Source organism: Neomonachus schauinslandi, chromosome 4, assembly GCF_002201575.2.
Source record: "Neomonachus schauinslandi chromosome 4, ASM220157v2, whole genome shotgun sequence".
Lineage (NCBI taxonomy): Eukaryota > Metazoa > Chordata > Mammalia > Carnivora > Phocidae > Neomonachus > Neomonachus schauinslandi.
The window spans coordinates 89,643,090-89,661,822 of record NC_058406.1 but is presented as its reverse complement, the minus strand read 5'-3'; the positions used below and the strand labels follow the sequence as shown (position 1 = coordinate 89,661,822).

General features: G+C 36.1%; 1 protein-coding gene across 1 annotated transcript in view; it reads left to right on the top strand.

Moving 5' to 3' along the window:
- LOC110580459 (calcium-binding mitochondrial carrier protein SCaMC-1-like) overlaps positions 1 to 18,733 on the top strand; it is a 51,533-nt gene that overhangs the window by 19,490 nt on the left and 13,310 nt on the right. Inside the window, exons 2-5 of the mRNA XM_021690163.1 lie at positions 444 to 570; positions 7,618 to 7,705; positions 8,976 to 9,087; positions 17,410 to 17,568. Coding sequence (XP_021545838.1) covers positions 444 to 570; positions 7,618 to 7,705; positions 8,976 to 9,087; positions 17,410 to 17,568 — 486 coding nt within the window. The remainder of the gene's footprint in view (positions 1 to 443; positions 571 to 7,617; positions 7,706 to 8,975; positions 9,088 to 17,409; positions 17,569 to 18,733) is intronic.

Genomic DNA, 18,733 nt, shown 5'->3' with positions numbered 1-18,733 from the left:
TCCTCAGATTGATTTCCTAGGTGTTCAAAATGATTTGATGTTGAGCTAGCTGTGTTCCAGGGAGGAGGAAGCCCAGGGTCCCCCTACTACTCCACCATCTTAAGTCCTCCTAGAAATTTAAGTATTTTCTCTCATTTAGTTAATAGAGTGTGAGGTCTCTGATGGCAAAGATTATGTATCTTAGTATCTTTCTTCTCTCAAGGCAATTGGCATTCACTGTTTACCTCTGGTAAATACCTACTTATAAATTCAGAATTATGTGGAATGACGTGGTTATTGACTCTAGTATTGCACAAGTTAAAAAATCACAAATGTTCTTAGTCTTGTATCTGTGACTGAAAAACTAAGACAATAATTAATATGTGTGAAATGTGCCGATGTTAGCATGCTACAGTGGGTTTACTTGCAATATGTCTCTGCAATGAGTTTCTTCTTTCTTGTAGGGCATTTTTAAAGCTGGAGATACCAATGAGGATTCAAGATTGGACTTTGGAGAATTTTTGCAGTACCTTAAAGACCACGAGAAAAAAATGAGGCTGGCATTTAATAGTCTGGACAAAAATAATGATGGTGTGTGTTTGTGTTTTATTACAATTAGCTTAACACGAATAATAATTGTCAGTACTAAAGGACATTGTTTTATCAGCCTTTAACTTCCTCGTACCATCAGAGATTCAGTTATTTCTATTGCATGTCTAGTAGTAATTTTTTCTTTTGGAGAATATTATATAAACTATATTTATTAGTGTTAAAGTTTTTGTGTGGTTACTATATTTTTAAAGATTTAATTTATTTATTTGAGAGAGAGAGCACAAGCAGGGGGAGGGGCAGAGGGAGAGGGAGAAGCAGAATCCCCGCTGAGCAGGGAGCCTGATGCAGGGCTCCATCCCAGGACCTCGGGATCACGACCCGAGCTGAAGGCAGACACTTAACTGACTGAGTCACCCAGGCGCTCCTGGTTACTATTTTTTTAATAAAATAATTTGTCCTCTGAATTTAAAGCTTCTTGGCTTAGGGAGTAGGTCTCTCCACTCTTTTTTTTTTTTTAATTTTTTTTTGAAGATTTTATTTATTTGACAGAAAGAGACACAGTGAGAGAGGGAACACAAGCAGGGGGAGTGGGAGAGGGAGAAGCAGGCTTCCCGCTGAGCAGGGAGCCTGATGCAGGGCTTGATCCCAGGACTCTGGGATCATGACCTGAGCTGAAGGCAGACGCTTAACGACTGAGCCACCCAGGCGCCCCAAGGCCTCTCCACTCTTTTGCAATGTATGAGCTGAAAGTATCATGGTAATTTAAAAAAATGCCATTGTTTACTTGCTGATTTTGAAAATATTTTGGTTGCAGGAAAGTTAGATAACACAAAGATCTTAAAAGAAAGTAAAAGTTACTTGTAACCCTGCTGTCTGGAGATCAGGTTTAACATTTTAATATATTTTTATAGTTTCTTCTAGACTTTTTCTTTCTTGGTTTCTCTTTCTCTCTCTCTTTTTTAAGCATACACTTTTTTTTTTAAGATTTTTAAAAATTTATTTATTTGACAGAGAGATAGCACAAGTAGGCAGAGCGTCAGGCAGAGGGAAAGGGAGAAGCAGGCTCTCTGCTGAGCAGGGAGCCCAATGCGGGGCTCGATCCCAGGACCCTGGGATCATGACCTGAGCCGAAGGCAGCTGCTTAACCGACTGAGCCACCCAGGCGCCCCAGCATACACTTTTTAAAAAAAAGATTTTATTTATTAGAGAGAGAGAGAGCACAAGCAGGGGGAGCGGCAGGCAGAGGGAGAGGGAGAAGCGGGCTCCCTGCCGAGCAAGGAGCCCCATGTGGGGCTTGATCCCAGGACTCTGGGATCATGACCTGAGCCTAAGGCAGATGCTTAACCGACTGAGCCACCCAGGCATCCCTCTTTCTCTCTTTAAATGAAATTATAGTCACACTACATATAGTTTGATGTCCTACTTTTTTCTTTTAATGTTATAATGTAAGCATTTTCATTTCATTTAATATTCTTCACATAGTTTTTAATGACTCTGAAATATTCCATTTATGAGTAGACTTATCTAATCATTCCTGTATTTTAAGACATTTGGGATGTTTCCAAATTTGTACTCTTATACATAGTGTTGTGATAAATATCCATACTGATTTACAGAGGAAAGGTGTACTTTGTCACAAACCCTTAAATCATAAAGACTGTAGGTAAAAGTAGAATACCATTTCCGCATCCATATGTGGCTAATCAACCATGGGTAATTAGAACCTAATTACACCCTATTTAAGGAACACATGGATTTTTAAGTTTTCAGAAATTTAGTTTTTGTTAATTGAAAAATTCTAAGTGTACCAGAGAAGCTATTTAAAGGATTGTACTGATTGATTCTTGGGTAAAACAAAATGTATCCTGAATGTCACAGGCTTTAGTGACCTGTGATACCCAAATTGCAGTGCTTCAAGCTTCCATTCACTTTTTCAGAAAGAAGTTTAGGACTTTCTGGGTCCTGCTATTGAAATAGTGCCCAGGGTGCCTGGGTGGCTCAGTTGGTTAAGCAACTGCCTTCAGCTCAGGTCATGATCCTGGAGTCCCGGGATCGAGTCCCGCATCGGGCTCCCTGCTCAGCAGGGGGTCTGCTTCTCCCTCTGACCCTCCCCCTCTCATGCTCTCTCTGTGCCTCATTCTTTCTCTCTCAAATAAATAAATAAAATCTTTAAAAAAAAAGAAAGAAAGAAATAGTGCCCAGAAGCTTTAGAGGTACTACTTACTAATGTCTTTCAATTAGAACTGGTCCTCAATTGCTGCTGATCTTTTCCCAATAGTTCTGCTCTTGTGCTATTCTGGAATTTCACCTGTTACTGGTGGTTACCACCGTGATCAACATTTGTAAGCTGAAAATCCACTGTGTCAGATAATCAATGAAATCAGATAATTAGTAAAAACATAATGCTATTATTGTCTCTGGTAAAGCTGCAAATCAGTGCTTGTAGCTCTTGGTAATAAAGAGAATACTTTTTCTGAGGCAAGGTGGAAATCCGAAAGTAATACAGTGATTAGCAATATAGATCTTTTCATTTCTGCCTTGACTAGTCAAGCTGGAATATCACAGTTCAGTCCTCAAAGTCCTGTGGAGGTACCATTCTGGTAGAGCTACTGTCCAAATTCCCATGGGCTTCATTTGTTCTGAGCTGTGACAGTTGGTATGAAGCTCTACTCTTGGCACCAGGGCTCCTGCCCACCTGGACTGCAGAGCTTAGGCTCTAGCAGAGGTGCGAGGTCTGATCGGGCTGCCTGCTTTCTGTGTCATCACTGTTGTTGCTTCAGTGACCACTTTTGTGTAGAGCTCAGCCAATTTACTTTCACCAGCATGCTTTTTGTGGGTGGAAAAGGGAATACATCCTCTGGTATGGGTTGAATTGTGTGCACCCTAGAAGAGATACATTGAGCCTCCCATACCTCAGACTGTGACCTTACTTGGAAACAGGTCTTTACAGAAGTAATCATGTTAAAATGACACCATTAGGGTAATGCCCAATATCTAATATGACTGGTGTCATATAAAGGGGAAACTTGGACACAGAGGCAGATATGCACAGAGGAACATGATGTGAAGTGGCTATTTGGTGTGATGGGATCAGGAATGGGGTGATGCTTCAACAAGCCAAGGAACAACTGCAGCTACCAGAAGCTCAGAGAGAAGCACAGAACAGATCCTTCCCTGGCATCTTCAGAGGGAGCATGGCCCTGCTGACACCTTGATTTCAGACTTCTGGTCTCCAGAACTGTGAGACCATAAATTCCTTTTGTTCTAAGCTACCAGATTATGGTACTTAGTTATGCAGCCATAGGAAACTCCTCCCGACTGTTATGCTTAATCAAGTGTCTGATAATACCAGAATATTCGGGGCCTCAACGTATAAGCTTTCTCAATTCATATGAATGTGCAGTCACTTTCTTCCAGAGTGTCCAAGTGCTTCCAGATTGGCTGGGCTAGGGTAGTTTCTTGTATCAGGTGTGTGTCTTTGACCCTGGAGCCAACATTTCCTTCTGAATTCTATTACTGGATCTGGCTCACTGGATCTGGCTCACTTCCTCTGCTTTTCCTTCCTGACATCATTGTTCCTGTTGGGACTCTCCCAGCTCATCACACATTATATTTGTTAAAAATTAATAGTATGCAAAATCAATTTTAACCACCTGCTTTCTGTCCCCCAGGAGGCTTTCCAGGCCTTATGCCATTCACTGGAGACAAGAGGATGCACGTGGGCTGGTGTACTATCAAACTCACTGGAAGGACGTGCGCAAGCCCTGATGTGATCTGATCTATTTAACTTCTCTCACTAAGTAGTATCTGAGCTCCTGCTCCTGTTCAGCCAAAGTGTCCATGGAATGCGGTTATAATGATGTGAATGAAGTAATTATTGAATTCTTTTTTAGATGGAGTTTTTTGGGGATTGAAGAAACGGTAGGAAAAGAACTAACATTTATTGGATTTTATTTTCTATATCTTATTTTTGTCTCCTACAAGTCATTATAGCAGCTGCATTTTACAGATGAGAACACTGAGGCTAAGGAAGGTTAAACATTTTGATTTCCATTGGCTCTCCCAGTGAGCCACATCTCCCAGGATGTATGCCTTTGTGTTAGCCTTGTGAACCACACAGGCCTGGGCTTGGCCATTTTGACTTACTTCAGTCGTTAGGGCATTAGCAAGGCTTAATAAGTACTGGCATATTGGAGCTTGTCCTCGTGGAATACTCTTTCTTAACATCCTGAGCCACCAGAAAAGAGATCTAGTTACCCAACGGGAGAGATTGCTCATTTAGTTCTCAATTGTTCTACATTTCCATCTGAGGTAACAGACATGAGTGAAGCCATCTTGGATTTCCGACGGTAGTTGAACAAACCTTCAAATGAATGAATTCACAAGAGTGGCTCAGGCAAGACCAGCACAAGAACCAGTGAGTTGAGTCAAGTTCAGATTGCATACCCATAATCAAAGACATCTTTTTTAAAACACTAAATTTTGGGATAGTTTGTTACTTAGCAATAAATTGCTGGTACAGGGATGGAATATTTTGCATTTCTCCCTGGTTTGCAATGCTGGAATGGTTGTGGTCCTCCTCTCTATCCATCTAACAACTGTTATTCTGTTGAATTCATTTCAAGTCTATATTCTCAGTGAAAGCTAGCTGCATATAATTAAAGACAATTTTGAATCTCCTTTTCAGTTCATAGGCCTTGATAATATTCTGGATCTCATTACCTAATTTTTTTCTACATCTAAGCTTGGATTTTTAGCTTCTTTCAGGTAAAAATTACTCGATGTATTTTAGTTCAATGAAGCAAACAGTTTTTGAGCACTATATGTGAACTATTGCACTTGGAACTGTGTTAACAAAGGTCTTCAGAAGTAAACAATTTTGGGTGAATTAAGAATAAACATACACAAGACGGACTATGATAGTTACTGTAGAAGCGATATAGGGAGAGCTTAATTGTGCCCAGGGACAGTTTAGATTTGTGCTGGATCAATACATAAACAGAATTGAAAAGAAAGGGTTTCTTGAGGGACACCTGGGTGGCTCAGTCAGTTGAGCATCCTACTCTTGGTTTCGGCCCAGGTCATGATCTTAGGGTTGTGGGATCAAACCCTGTGTTGGGCTCTGTGCTCAGTGGGGAGTCTGCTTGAGTTTCTCTCTCTCTGCCCCTCCCCCAGCTCGCAGGGCCATTCTCTCTCTCTCTCTCAAATAAATAAATAAATAAATCTTAAAAAAAAAAAGAACGAAGGGGTTTCTTGAGCAGAGAGATCGTAGTTTGAACAAAGGCAGAATTAGGAAATTGTCAGTCAAGGTCAGAACTGGTTTATATAGCATTTCAGGTTTAGCTCTAACTTAGTATTTTGGGGGGGAAGATTTCATTGACATATAACATATATAGCAATGTGCATAAATTCTAAGTAAAAGCTCCATGAATTTTCCTGAGGCAAACATACAACATGGAAATAGCATCCAGATTAAGAAGCAGAATATTACTAGCATCTCAGGAGTGTCCCTTTTTGTCCCATCCAAATCACCACCACCCTCCAAAGTAGCTACTAACCTGCTTTCTAGTACCGTATGTAAGTTCTCAATCAATTTTATTAAGCAAGTAAGTGTACCTCACTCATACTGTACCTTTTGCTGAAATGCTTTTTTTGTTTCTTTGGTGGTCTCTTGTTTATCCTTTATAGTACTTCATTTGTGACTTTTGTTTTTAATTCTTATTTATCCCTGCATTGCTTTTTATTCATAACTCTTCTATAACACATAGTTAGCACAGTGCAATATATTTTTAAAATAAGTAGTTCATCCATACAAGCTAGTAAGCTCTTCAGGGGTTGTTTTATTAATCTCTGGCTTCTTTCACATTTAACAGAGTGATTTTAATAGTATACTTTCAAAAAATTTTTTAAGTTATTGAATTAATGAGTATAGTGTTTGAGAATTGTAATGGGATGTAAAGCAGAGGATTCAGTTTCCCCAATTGAAGAAAAGTTTGATTTTTGGGCTAAGGAATAGACCAATGAATTCTACCCTGTGGAACTTGGAACACTAGGGGCCTTGGAGTGATCACAAAGAATCTGAAATTCTGTGTGTGAATACTGGGCTTTGTCTATAGGGTAAATCAATATGTCTCATACATATGTATACTATTTATAAATGTATGCAGATGCAGCTATAGTTCATAAAATATGAAATAAAGATGTGACTGAATTTATAGTAGTTTTTTGATGTTATAGATTGTACAACTAGGTGACATTAAGTTGATTTTTTTAACATGAAAATGTCCTCATATTTTAAAAGATGAGTAGCCTCAATTCTTTGTTTTACATGCTGGTGCGGGTGGGGGGGGCATCAAAGATTTTTTGGACTTGGAGAGCAGCATGATGAGTTAAATGTTTTAGAGTTTGAGGAGCATATGGAATACTTAATTTCTCCTTCACAACATTCAGCAATTTGAGATTGAGATGCATAGTAGGCTTGTATTAAATATATCAGTTGACTCGAGGTATTTAACATGGGATATGGTTGTGTTAAAAAGAGTTTGTGTTCTATTATATTTTAAGTATGTTATTTCTTTAAAAACTTACCTTATAAAATGTTGAGTGGCCTTATTTTCATGCCCCTGAATCAGATCTTCAGAGTTAGCTTTTTAATTTTTTCCAAGTAGGTACAATAATCTAGATCTGTTGTAGATCTAAAATCTCTTATCGGAAACCCTTAGGGTAAAATGTGTTTAGAAATTTAGAATTTGGGTTTTAGAAAAGCAACAGAGTGCGTGTATGATATATTATGTAATACTCCAGGTGGGGTTTGGGGCATCACCATGCAATTATAAACGTGAATATTTCTTCAGTGAAACAAATGAATAATCACACAAAATCAGATAAATAATTGGCTACCAAATGAGTTTTGGTGCCAAATTTACAAAAAGTCTTTTAGTTTTCAGCGCTTTTAGCCTTTGTGTTGTGAATATAGAATTATAGGTCTAAAAAACATGGACTTTTTAAAGACTATTGCATTCTAAGTATATTTTGCCTTGTTATCTTTTCAGATAATTTAATTTGACATTTTTTCATTTTTTAAAGGAATAATAGAAACTTCAGAAATAATTGCTGCTTTGAAATCACTGGGTATAAATATTTCTGAAGCTCAGTCAAAAAAAATTCTACAAAGGTCAGTCCTTATCCTTATTTTTGATAGTTTTTATTTTTATTTAATATTCCATGGTAGAAATTAATTGCTATAGGTGTAGCCCCTTCCTCCCTGCCTGCCTCCCTCCTTTCCTGCCTGCCTGCCTTTCTTTTTAGGTTTGATAATATTAGCTTTTATTGACAGTGTTATAAGAAAGATCCCTAAGAAATTTATTGAATTGTGAGAATGCTATTGACTAAATCATAAAGTGTTCACACGTTACAAAGTCCCTAGAGTAAAATTCTGCCTGCTTTAGTTTAAAGAATAGGTGTAATTCTCTTAAGCAATTGATTTAAAAAAATTTAATTTTTAATTTTTTTGACATACAAAAACTGTACATAACTAATATATGCAACTTGTTGAGTTTGGAGGTAAGTATACACCTAGGAAACCATTACCACAATCTATGCAATAAACATATCCATCCCTTCCAAAAGTTTCCTCCCACCGTCTTATTTATAACTATTTTTTTTGTGATAAGAATACTTTTTTATAGTTAAAACTTAAATTTATTTCTTTTTTATTGAGGTATAATTGACATATAACATTAGTTTCAGGTGTACAATGTAATGTTCTGATATTTGTATATATTGTGAAATGATCATCACAATAAGTCTAGTTAACATCTGTTACCATATGTAATTAAATTTTTTTTTCTTGTGATGAGAACTTTTAAGATTTACTCTCATCAGCTTTTAAAAATATGCAGCACAGTATTATTAACTATAGTTACCATGCTGTACATTACATTCCCATGACTTACTTTATAACTGAAGTTTGTACCTTTCAACCTCTCTTACCCATTTCACTCATCCCCTAAACCTCTACCTCTGGCAACCACCCACCAATCTGTTCTATCTATGAGCTCTTTGGTTTTTTAAAGATTTCACTTACAGGTGCGATCATACGGTATTTGTCTTTCTCTGTCCGACTTATTTCACTTAGCAAAATGCCCTCAAGGTCCATCTATGTTCTCTCAAATGTCTAGATTTCCTTTTGTTATGGCTGAATAATATTCCACTGCGCCCACACACACATTGTGTGTGTGTGTGTCTGTATGCACACACACATACCACATTTTCTTTATCCATTCATCCGTTGGTAGACCCTTAGGTTGTCTCCATATAAGAACAATTAACATAAGATCTACTGTCTTAGCAACTTTTAAAATACTCAACAGAGTATTCTTAGTACTTATTCTTAGAGTATTTGTTATAAATGTTATAAGCAATATTTTTGTTTTAAATTTCAGCATTGATAGTGATGGAACAATGACAGTAGACTGGGATGAATGGAAGTACTACTTTTTACTTCATCCTGCAACAAATATTGATGAAATTGCTCGTTTCTGGAAGCATTCTACTGTAAGATTGCTTTGTATTTTAATCTATTTTTATTTTGTCACAATGTCATAGCTGTTATTATGATTACATAACCTCTATAATACTTCCAGCCTCAGTGGCTAAAATAACAATATTCTCTCCTTATAATGTTCTAATTGAGCAATGAGTATTAGTATTAAATGTACAAACATAGCTACTATAATTTCTTTGTTTACTAAAACCTAGAACTTAAAGTATATACTCATCTACTGAAAGGGCCTACTTTGTGTTGAGAGTAAATTACTCTAATATAGTTAACTGTCCTAGGAAAGTGGAAAAATAATATACTTTTCTTTTTTCACAGAGTATATCAGAGATGATATACTCACTTAGCTTTCTGTCATGGGAAATGTAAAGTCAAAGATTAAGATTCAAAATTTCAGAATCAGAAAGGATCAAATATATAATCTATCTGTTCTTTTTATGTAAGGACTTGACTCAGAGTTGTGAGGAACAAATGAGGTTTTTTAATCAAAAACTTGTTTTTTCTTTTTTAGATCTCGATGCAGGGGGTTAAGTTAATCATTTATTCATGGCATACTATTTGCATCCTCCTCTTCATAGACAATATAGGGGAGGACAAAGAGCATAGGCTTCAGAGTCAGATGTCTAGGGTTGAATTTCACTTCTGCCACCCACTAGCTTTATAATCCCTCTGTGCCTCAGTTTTCTCAGTTATATACTGGGGATAATAATGGTAAGAGTTTTGAGAATTAAATTAATACATTAGTTAGTGAATTTAGAAAAGGGCTGGGCAGGTAATATATGTCTTCAATAAATGTTACTTATTATGATAGGCACTTATATTAATATGTGTAGTCTGTGTCTTGGATATGTATATATTCTTAGGAATCATGTAGTGTTTCGTGTGTGTGTGTGTATTTAATTTACATAGGTAGTATTCTGCTAAAGTCCACAACTGATTTCTTGCTTTGTTCACTCGGTGTTATGATTTTAAGATTTGTCCTTGTTGTTATGCATTCATCTAGTTTATTGCTTCTAACCACTACATGGTATGCATTTAACACATCTTCTTTATCCATTTCCCTAGTAATAGACATCTAGATCTTCTCCAACTTCATCCAAAAAACAAAAAAACCAAAAAAAACCAAACAAACAAAAAAACTTTCCTCTTTTGTACCTTAGAGAATTTCACCTGGATTTCTGAGTCAAAACGAATATGCATTTGCAATTTTACAGAGGTTATCCAGTCTTAATTCTATGAAAGATAGCCATGTTATTTCCCAAATGACTTTCTATACCAGCTTACATTGCCACCAGCAATGCATGAATATTGCTTGGTATTATCCAATTTTCTAATATTTTCCACTCTGTTGGGTATAGAGTGGTATCTTGTCTTAATGGGCATTTCTAACTTGTCTTCATAGAAATACTAGAGATTCACATGTTCTTGTCTACAAATTGTCTATCTTTATCTTTCTCTATTTTTTCAAGATTTTTTGAGGCAGAATTGACATACAACATTGTGTAAGTTAAGGTGTACAACATGATATCTGATACACGTATGTATTGTGAAACGATTGTCACATTTCCCTCCATAACCCTCACATAATTACCATTTCTTTTTTGTGGTGAGAACATTTAAGATTTACTATCTTAGCAACTTTCAAGTATATAATACATTATTAACTGTAATCACCATGCTGTTGTACATTTGGTCCCCAAAACTTATTCACCTCATAACCAGAGGTTTTTGTCCTTAGACCAACATCTTCCCATTTCCCTCATTTCCCAGCTCTTGGCAACCACCATTCTACTCTGTTTCTATGAATTTGCCTTTTTTTAGATTCCATATTTAAGTGATACTGTGCAGTGTTTTTCTTTCTCTGTTTGACTTATTTCATTTAGCATAATGTCCTTGAGGTCCATCCATATTGTTGCAAATAGCAGGATTTTCTTCTTTCTAATGGCTGAATAATAAACCATTGTGTATATATACTGCATCTTCTTTATTTATTCATCTACAGGTGGACACTTAGATTGTTTCCATTACTTGGTTTTTGTGAATAATGCTGCAATGAACCTGGAGGTACAGATATCTTTTTGAGATCCCGATTTCTTTTTTTTAAATGCTTTATTCGAGGGAGGGAGAATGAGAGAGAGAGAGAGAGAGTGAGAGAGAGCGCACACTTAGGCGAGCACGGGGAGGGACAGAGGGAGAGGGAAACAAGCAGATTCCATGCTGAGCAGGGAGCCAGACTTTGGGCTCAATCCCAGGACCTTGAGATCACGACTTGAGCAGAAATCAAGAGTCAGATGCTTAACCAACTGAGCCACCCAGGCGCCCCTGAGATCCTGATTTCATTTCCTTTGGCTTTATACCAAGAAGTGGAATTTCTGGATATGACAGTTCTTTTTTAATATTTTGAGGAAACTCATACTGATTTCCATAGTGGTTATACCAATTAAATTCCCACCAACAATGCAGAAGGGTTCCTTCCCTTCTCTCTCCATCCTTACTAACACTTGTTATCTCTTGTTTTGTAGGTAGTTGCTATTCAAACAAGAGGTAGTATCATTGTGATTTTGATTTGCATTTCCCTGTTGATTAGTAATGTGGACCATCTTTTCATATACATGTTGGCCATTTGTATGTCTTTTTTTTTGAGAAATACCTGTTTTGTTGTTTTGCCCATTTTTTTCATTAGATTGGTTTTTTTGTTGTTGTTATTGAGTTGTATGAGACCCTTATATATTTTGCATATTAACCCCAAATCAGATATATGGTTTGTAGGTATTTTCTGCTGTTCTGTAGGTTGCCTTTTTTCATATTGCTGATTGTTTCTTTTACTGTGTAGAAGCTTTTAAGTTTGATGTAGACCTTCTTATTAATTTTTCCTTTTGTTTTCTTTTTAGAAAGAGAGAGAGAGAGCAAGAGGCAGGGGAAGGGCAGAGGGAGAGAGAGCATTTTAAGCAGGTTCCACGCTCAGTGTGGAGCCCTGATTTGGGGCTCCATCTCATGACCCTGAGATCATGACTTGAGCTGAAATCAAGAGTTGGATGCTTACAAATACTTTTTGCTCTTGCTAATTATGCTCTTGGTGTCATATACAAAAGGTCATTGCCAAGACCCATATCAAGCAGCTTTTTCCTTGTTTATTTTAAGGATTTTTACAGGTTCAGACCTTATGTTTAAGTTTTTAATCCATTTTGAGTTAATTTTTCTGAGTGGTTTAAGGTAAGGGTCCAATTTTATTCTGCTGCATGTGATTAACCAGTTTTCCCAACATCATTCTTTTAAAAGACTATTCTTTGTCCATTGAATATTCTTGGCTCCTTTGTCAACTATGAGTTTACCATATATGTGAGGGTTTATTTCTGGGCTCTCAATTCTGTTCCATTGGTTTATGTGTCTGTTTTTGTGCCAGTATCATACTGTTTTCATTACTATAGCTTTGTAGTATAGCTTAAAATCAAGGAGTATAATGCCTCCAGCTTTGTTCTCTCTCAGGATTGCTTTCACTATTTGAGTTTTGTGTTTCCATATGCATTCTAGGATTTTTTTTTTTCTATTTCTCTGAAAAATGCCATTGGAATTTTGATAGGGCTTGCATTGAATCTATAGATGGCTTTGGGTATGTGGACATTTAACAATATTAATTCTTCCAGTCCATGAGCATGGTATATCTTTCCATTTATTTGTGTCATACTCAATTTCTTTCATCAATGTTATCTAGTTTTCAGTGTGCAAGTCTCTTACCTCCTTGGTTAAATTTATTCCTAACTATTTTATTGTTTTTGATGCTATTATAAATGAGATTGTTTTCTGTATTTCTTTTTCAGATATTTTGTTGTTAGTGTATAGAAATGCCACTGGTTTTTATATATTGATTTTGTATCTTGCAACTTTGCTGATTCCATTGATTAGTTCTAAGTTTTTTTTTGTGGAGTCTTTAGGATTTCTTATATATAAGATCATGTCATTTGCAACAGAGACAATTTTACTTCTTTTGTTCTGATTTGGATGCTTTTTTTTTTTTTTTTTTTGAGAGAGAGAGAGAGAGAGACAGAGATTGAGCAGGGAGGGGCAGAGGGAGAAGGAGTGAGAGAATCTTTTTTTTTTTTTAAAGATTTTATTTATTTATTTATTTGAGAGAGAGAGCAAGCACAAGAGGGGGGAATGGGAGAGGGAGAAGCAGACTCCCTGCTGAGCAGGGAGCCCGATGCGGGACTCGATCCCAGGACTCCAGGATCATGACCTGAGCCGAAGGCAGTTGCTTAACCAACTGAGCCACCCAGGCGCCCAGGAGTGAGAGAATCTTAAGCAGTCTCCACACTTGGTATGGAGCCTGATGTGGGGCTTGATCTAATGACCCTGAACTAAAATCAAGAGTCAGAGGCTTAACCAACTGAGCCACCCAGGTGCCTCTGGATGCCTTTAATTTCTCTTTCTTGCTGAGGCTAGGACTTTCAGTACTATGTTGTATAGGGTTGGTGAGAAGAATTGTCACCATTGTCTTGTTTCTGATCTTCAAGGAAAGGCTTTCAATCTTTAATCATTGAGTATTATGTTAGCTATGGGCTTGTAATATATGGCCTTTAATATGTTGAGTTATATTCATTCTATACCCAACTTTTTGAGAGTTTTAGTCTTGAAAGGATGTTGAATTTTGTCAAATGCTTTTTCTGCATTTATTGAGATGATCATATGATTTTTATCCTTAATTCAACGTGATATATCACATTTTTTGATTTGTGTATGTTGAACCATCTTTGCATCCCAGGGATAAATCCCATTTATCATGATCCTTTTAATGTGCCATTGAATTCTATTTGCTAATATTTTGTGGAGGATTTTTGCATTTATGTTCATTAGGGCTATTGGTTTGTAGTTTTCTTGTAGTGTCCTTGTCTGACTTTTGTATCAGGGTAATGCTAGTATTATAAAAATGAGTTTGGAAGGGTTCAGTTCTCTTCAGTTGTTTAGTAGAGTTTGAGAATGATTGGCATTAATTCTTCTTTAAATTTTGGTAGAATTCACCGGGGGTACCATCTGGTCCTGGGCTTTTCTTTGTTGGGAGATTTTTTTCATTAGTGATTCAATCTGCTTTCTCATTATTGGTCTGTTCAGATTTTTTCTTTCTTCATGATTAAGTCTCAGTAGGTTGTATGTGCCTAGGAATTTATACATTTCTTCTAGATTATGCAATTTATTGGTGTATAATTGTTCAGAGTAATGTCTTATGACCCATTGTAGTTTTGTGGTATCAGTTGTAATGTCTCCTCTTTTGTTTTTGCTTTTATTTATTTGAGTCTTCTCTCTTTAGTTAGTCTAGCTAAAGGTTTGCCAATTTTGTTTATCTTTTTTAAAAAAACCAGCACTTAGTTTTGGTGATCTTTTGTTTTTTGTTTGTTTTTGTTTCCGGTCTCTATTTCACTTATTTCTGCTCTGATCTTTATTATTTCCTTCCTTCTGCTAACTTTGGTCTTAGTTTTTCTTTTTCTAGTTCCTTAAGGTTTATTTATTAATTATTATTATTATTTTTTATTAGTTTCAGGGGTAGAATTTAATGATTCATCAGTTGCATATAACACCCAGGACTTATTACATCAAGTGCGTCCTTAATACCCATCACCCAGTTACCCCATCCCCCCACCCACCCCCCCCTCCAGCAACCCTCTGTTTCCTAGAATTAAGAGTTTGCCTCCCTCTCTGTTTTCATCTTATTTTATTTTTCCTTCCTTTCCCCTATGTTCATCTGTTTTGTTTCTTAAATTCCACATTTGAGTGAAATCATATGGTATTTTTCTTTTTCTGACTGACTTATTTCAGTTAGCATAATACTAGTTCCTTAAGGTTTAAATTTAGATTGAGGTTTTTCTTGTTTCTTGAGGTAGGCCTGTATTGCTATGAACTTCCATCTAAGAACTGAGTTTGCTGCATGCCATAAGTTTTGGTATATTGTGTTTCCATTTGTCTTAAGGTATTTTTTTTTATTTCCCTTTTGATTTCATCTTTGACCCATTCAGGGGCCTTATTCTCTCTATTATCTCCTTTATTTTTTGTATTTAAATATCCTGCATTTAAATACAGCATTTAACATATTTAAGCCAGTACCTTTAACAAAAAAATGTAATCCTACTGAAGTCCCATCTAGCTACCTTATCCTTTTTCTCTCTTCATGGCTATACTTCCCATTCACTTCTCAACTAACTGGTTTTGCTTTCACCACTTTGTAGAAATTCTTTTACTAAGCCAGTCTCTCTACTGTTAGTTCAGTGGATATTTTCTAGATCTTACCACTCTCTTTTTTTACGTGTTCTCTTCAGCTGGCTTCCTTGACACTGCATTCTCCTGGTTTCTTCCCACCTCTCTGTCATTACTTTTCTGTTTCCCTTGAGGCTCTTCTTTCTCAGCCTGTCTCATATATTAGCTTTCTTCTATGTTCTAGTTTCAACTTTGTTTGCCTCTCACCCTGTATATTTTTTTTCTAGGCAATCCTATTTACTCTTCCACGTTGAACTACCAGATATAGGCCAATTGATTGCTCCAAATCTTACATCTCTAGAGCACACCTTCCTTCTGCATGTGCAAGCATTTATTGGATATCAATTGGGACACCTCAAACACACACACCACATCATTTGTCCCCTAGATCTTCTTTTACCATTTCACTGAATGGTGTCATCATCTTCCTAATTGCTCAAGCCATAAATGTCAACATTATTCCAAGGTCTTGAGCGTTCCTTTACCCTCCCTCCATCCCTATATACAGTCTTGCAGTTCTTAGAATATCTAATGTCTATGAACAAATTATTTTCTTTGCCTAGAACATTCCCTTGGTTAATCCCTACTTCTATAGGGAGACAGTACAGTGTGATGGACAAGAAGGTAAACTTTGAGGTCAGAATACCTGGATTCATATTGCTTTGCTACTTCTAAGTTACTTTACATGAAAAGTATTCCTTGACAGTTCCACTCATCTCCCCCCAACAAAAATAAAAAGAATTCAACACTCCATTAAATGTCTCGATACTGTGTTCTTAAGACATTTTTTTTTTTTGCTACCCTTGTTATTGTACTTATTCCTTTATATTATAATTGCTTGTTTCCTTTCCTATCTTTTGTATTATACTGTCAACTCCCAGAGGGAAGAAACTTAATTTCTGCACTATATTATGAATACACAACCCAGCACCTGGTGTGTTAATTTATTAATTCAACAAATATTTATTGAGCACACTTATCTCCAGTGACCAAAGTGCAAGGTTTACAACAGTGCATAAAAAAGACCAGGTTAGGTCTTTTTTTAATACTTAAATAGTACAGGATTTAAATACTTAAATAGACCTTTTAAGTATTTAGATACTTAAATAAGACCAGGATAGATAGTACATCTATCCCAGTGCATAAAAAAAAAAAACAGGTGGCTGCTCTTATCAGACTTATTTTCTAAAGGAGGAAGCAAGCAACAGATAGAAATGAACTAATAAAGATTATGCTAAGTATTAGAGAGAAATCTATGGAAAGAGCCAAGGAGAAAGGTCCTACTAGAGGGAAAATCAAGTACAAAGTTCTGAGGTGGAACGGCACTTGGAAAGGGGGCACTCAATGAATGCATAAATAAAGGTGGGAAAACTAAGAAGCAGAGAAGTGACTTGTCTGCCATGATTGACAGGTAATGGAACCTAGATCCCCTGTGTCCAATGTGGCACTCTTTTCAGTGAGTCACCTTGCCTCAATATTTAGCAGAAATGGATAATCTCAGCAAAAGCATGTATGATGACTGAAAATAAAGTGAAATGCAAAACTTGTTAGAGTTTAGAGTTTTAAAAAGAAAATTGTCATTAGAGAAAAGAGTCAATGTAAGTAATGGAGAAAGAAGTATAAGAGTATAAAATACTACTCTTGAATTCTGATAGATTAGGTAAGTACACAGTGGAATTCGAGAGATTTTGAAATGAAGTAGAAAAAATTAAGCATTGTGTGACAGGCATTGTGGTGTGTGACTAGGACATTATCCCTGCATTGAATGTTTATATTTTTCGTGGAAGAGATTAATCTAAATAGCTTGAGAATTTAAAGTTTATAACTCTAATTTAATAGGAATTGATTTTTACAGATTTTAAATCTGTATGTGAATGTATTATTAAAAATCATTTGGTCTAGGGCAAGTGCTGACAAAATTGTCAGTATTCATTAAGGGGAGGTGAGATATGAAAAAATTCTTTGGGTATTTGGTCTTTGTAAAAAATTATCCTTTTTAAAAAAATTATCCTTTTATTTTATCAAGTATGTATACTTTTTCTTTATTGTGTAATTCATTTTTTCATTTTTATCAGATAATTGACATAGGGGAGAGTATATCTATCCCAGATGAATTTACTGAAGAAGAAAAGCGTTCTGGAGATTGGTGGAGGCGTTTGGTGGCAGGAGGTATAGCTGGTGCAGTTGCAAGGACATGCACGGCACCTTTTGACCGCTTGAAAGTCATGATGCAGGTAGTTTGCACACTTGACCCCTTAAGGATTAAAGTCACTTGAAAAACCCTTGACAATTTTCAAAAAGAAATGTTTTGGCACATTTCATACTATTTCTCATTAAAATTTCACATTTTTCTGAAAATGCAAATTTTCTTATTTTCAATATTAAAGGATTTTAAAATTTTCTTAAAGATGCTTGTGTGCTATTTAAATTAATTTTATTTGAAATAATAATGATAGGACACTCTATTAGAAGTTTTTTTTAGAAATAGAACTAAAAATATCAAAGAAGTGATAAGACACCATTAGTCTTATTTATTGATTATCTCTAGACCCTGGCACCTACATAATAGTATGGTTCTATTGTACTATTTAAGTATTAAGCCATATTTCTAAGAATTGGCAAATAAGTTACTTAGAGTGTGCTATTGACTGATACCTCACTAGAGGTATTGGTGTCTAATTATCTTTATTCTACTGAGTAATGGATTGTCAGTAGTAGTTTTAATAGTGCATAGTTTAATCTCTTAACTGTCATGATTAAAATTTAATACTTGCTGAATACTTTCTTCACAAAGATACAAAAATTAATTCACAATCTAGTGAGTTTAAATTTGTAATTAAACTTACATACGGGGGTGTTTTATTGTCTTTTGGTTTTTTTTGGTAACATTGGTGACATTTGGTAATGGATTATTAATAGTTTTTTTGGTTGTTGTCTGATCTTATTTATTTGTTACTCTTAAAAAAATCTTACTTCTGACAGACTCAGCTGTAGAAGTAGGAGCTCTCAGAGGTGATAGTCTCCCTCTCTTGACAATCTGTTCCTGATCTTCTCCTTTGGCTTCCTTCCTTCTCTTGGCCAAAAGTTTAGCATGTTCTGTGGACTCTTCCTTATTTTTCTTAGTATGCTGTTTCTTCACAGGCATTGTTTGTATTGCAGAGCACGTGGAGCAATGAGATGCTGAATGCTGGGCACTTGGGTCCTGGGTGTCATGCCCTCTTTGTTCACAGGCTTTCTGACAATGTACCTGTGGGCATCATCTTCTGCAGAGAGATTGAAAAGTTTGCAGACCCTGCTAGCTCTTGTGGGCACCAGGTGATGAGGCACAATAGGATCAGCCTAGGAATATCTTTCTCCTGCTTTTTTACAATTACCAAGTTGTGAACACTCAGGTCTGCA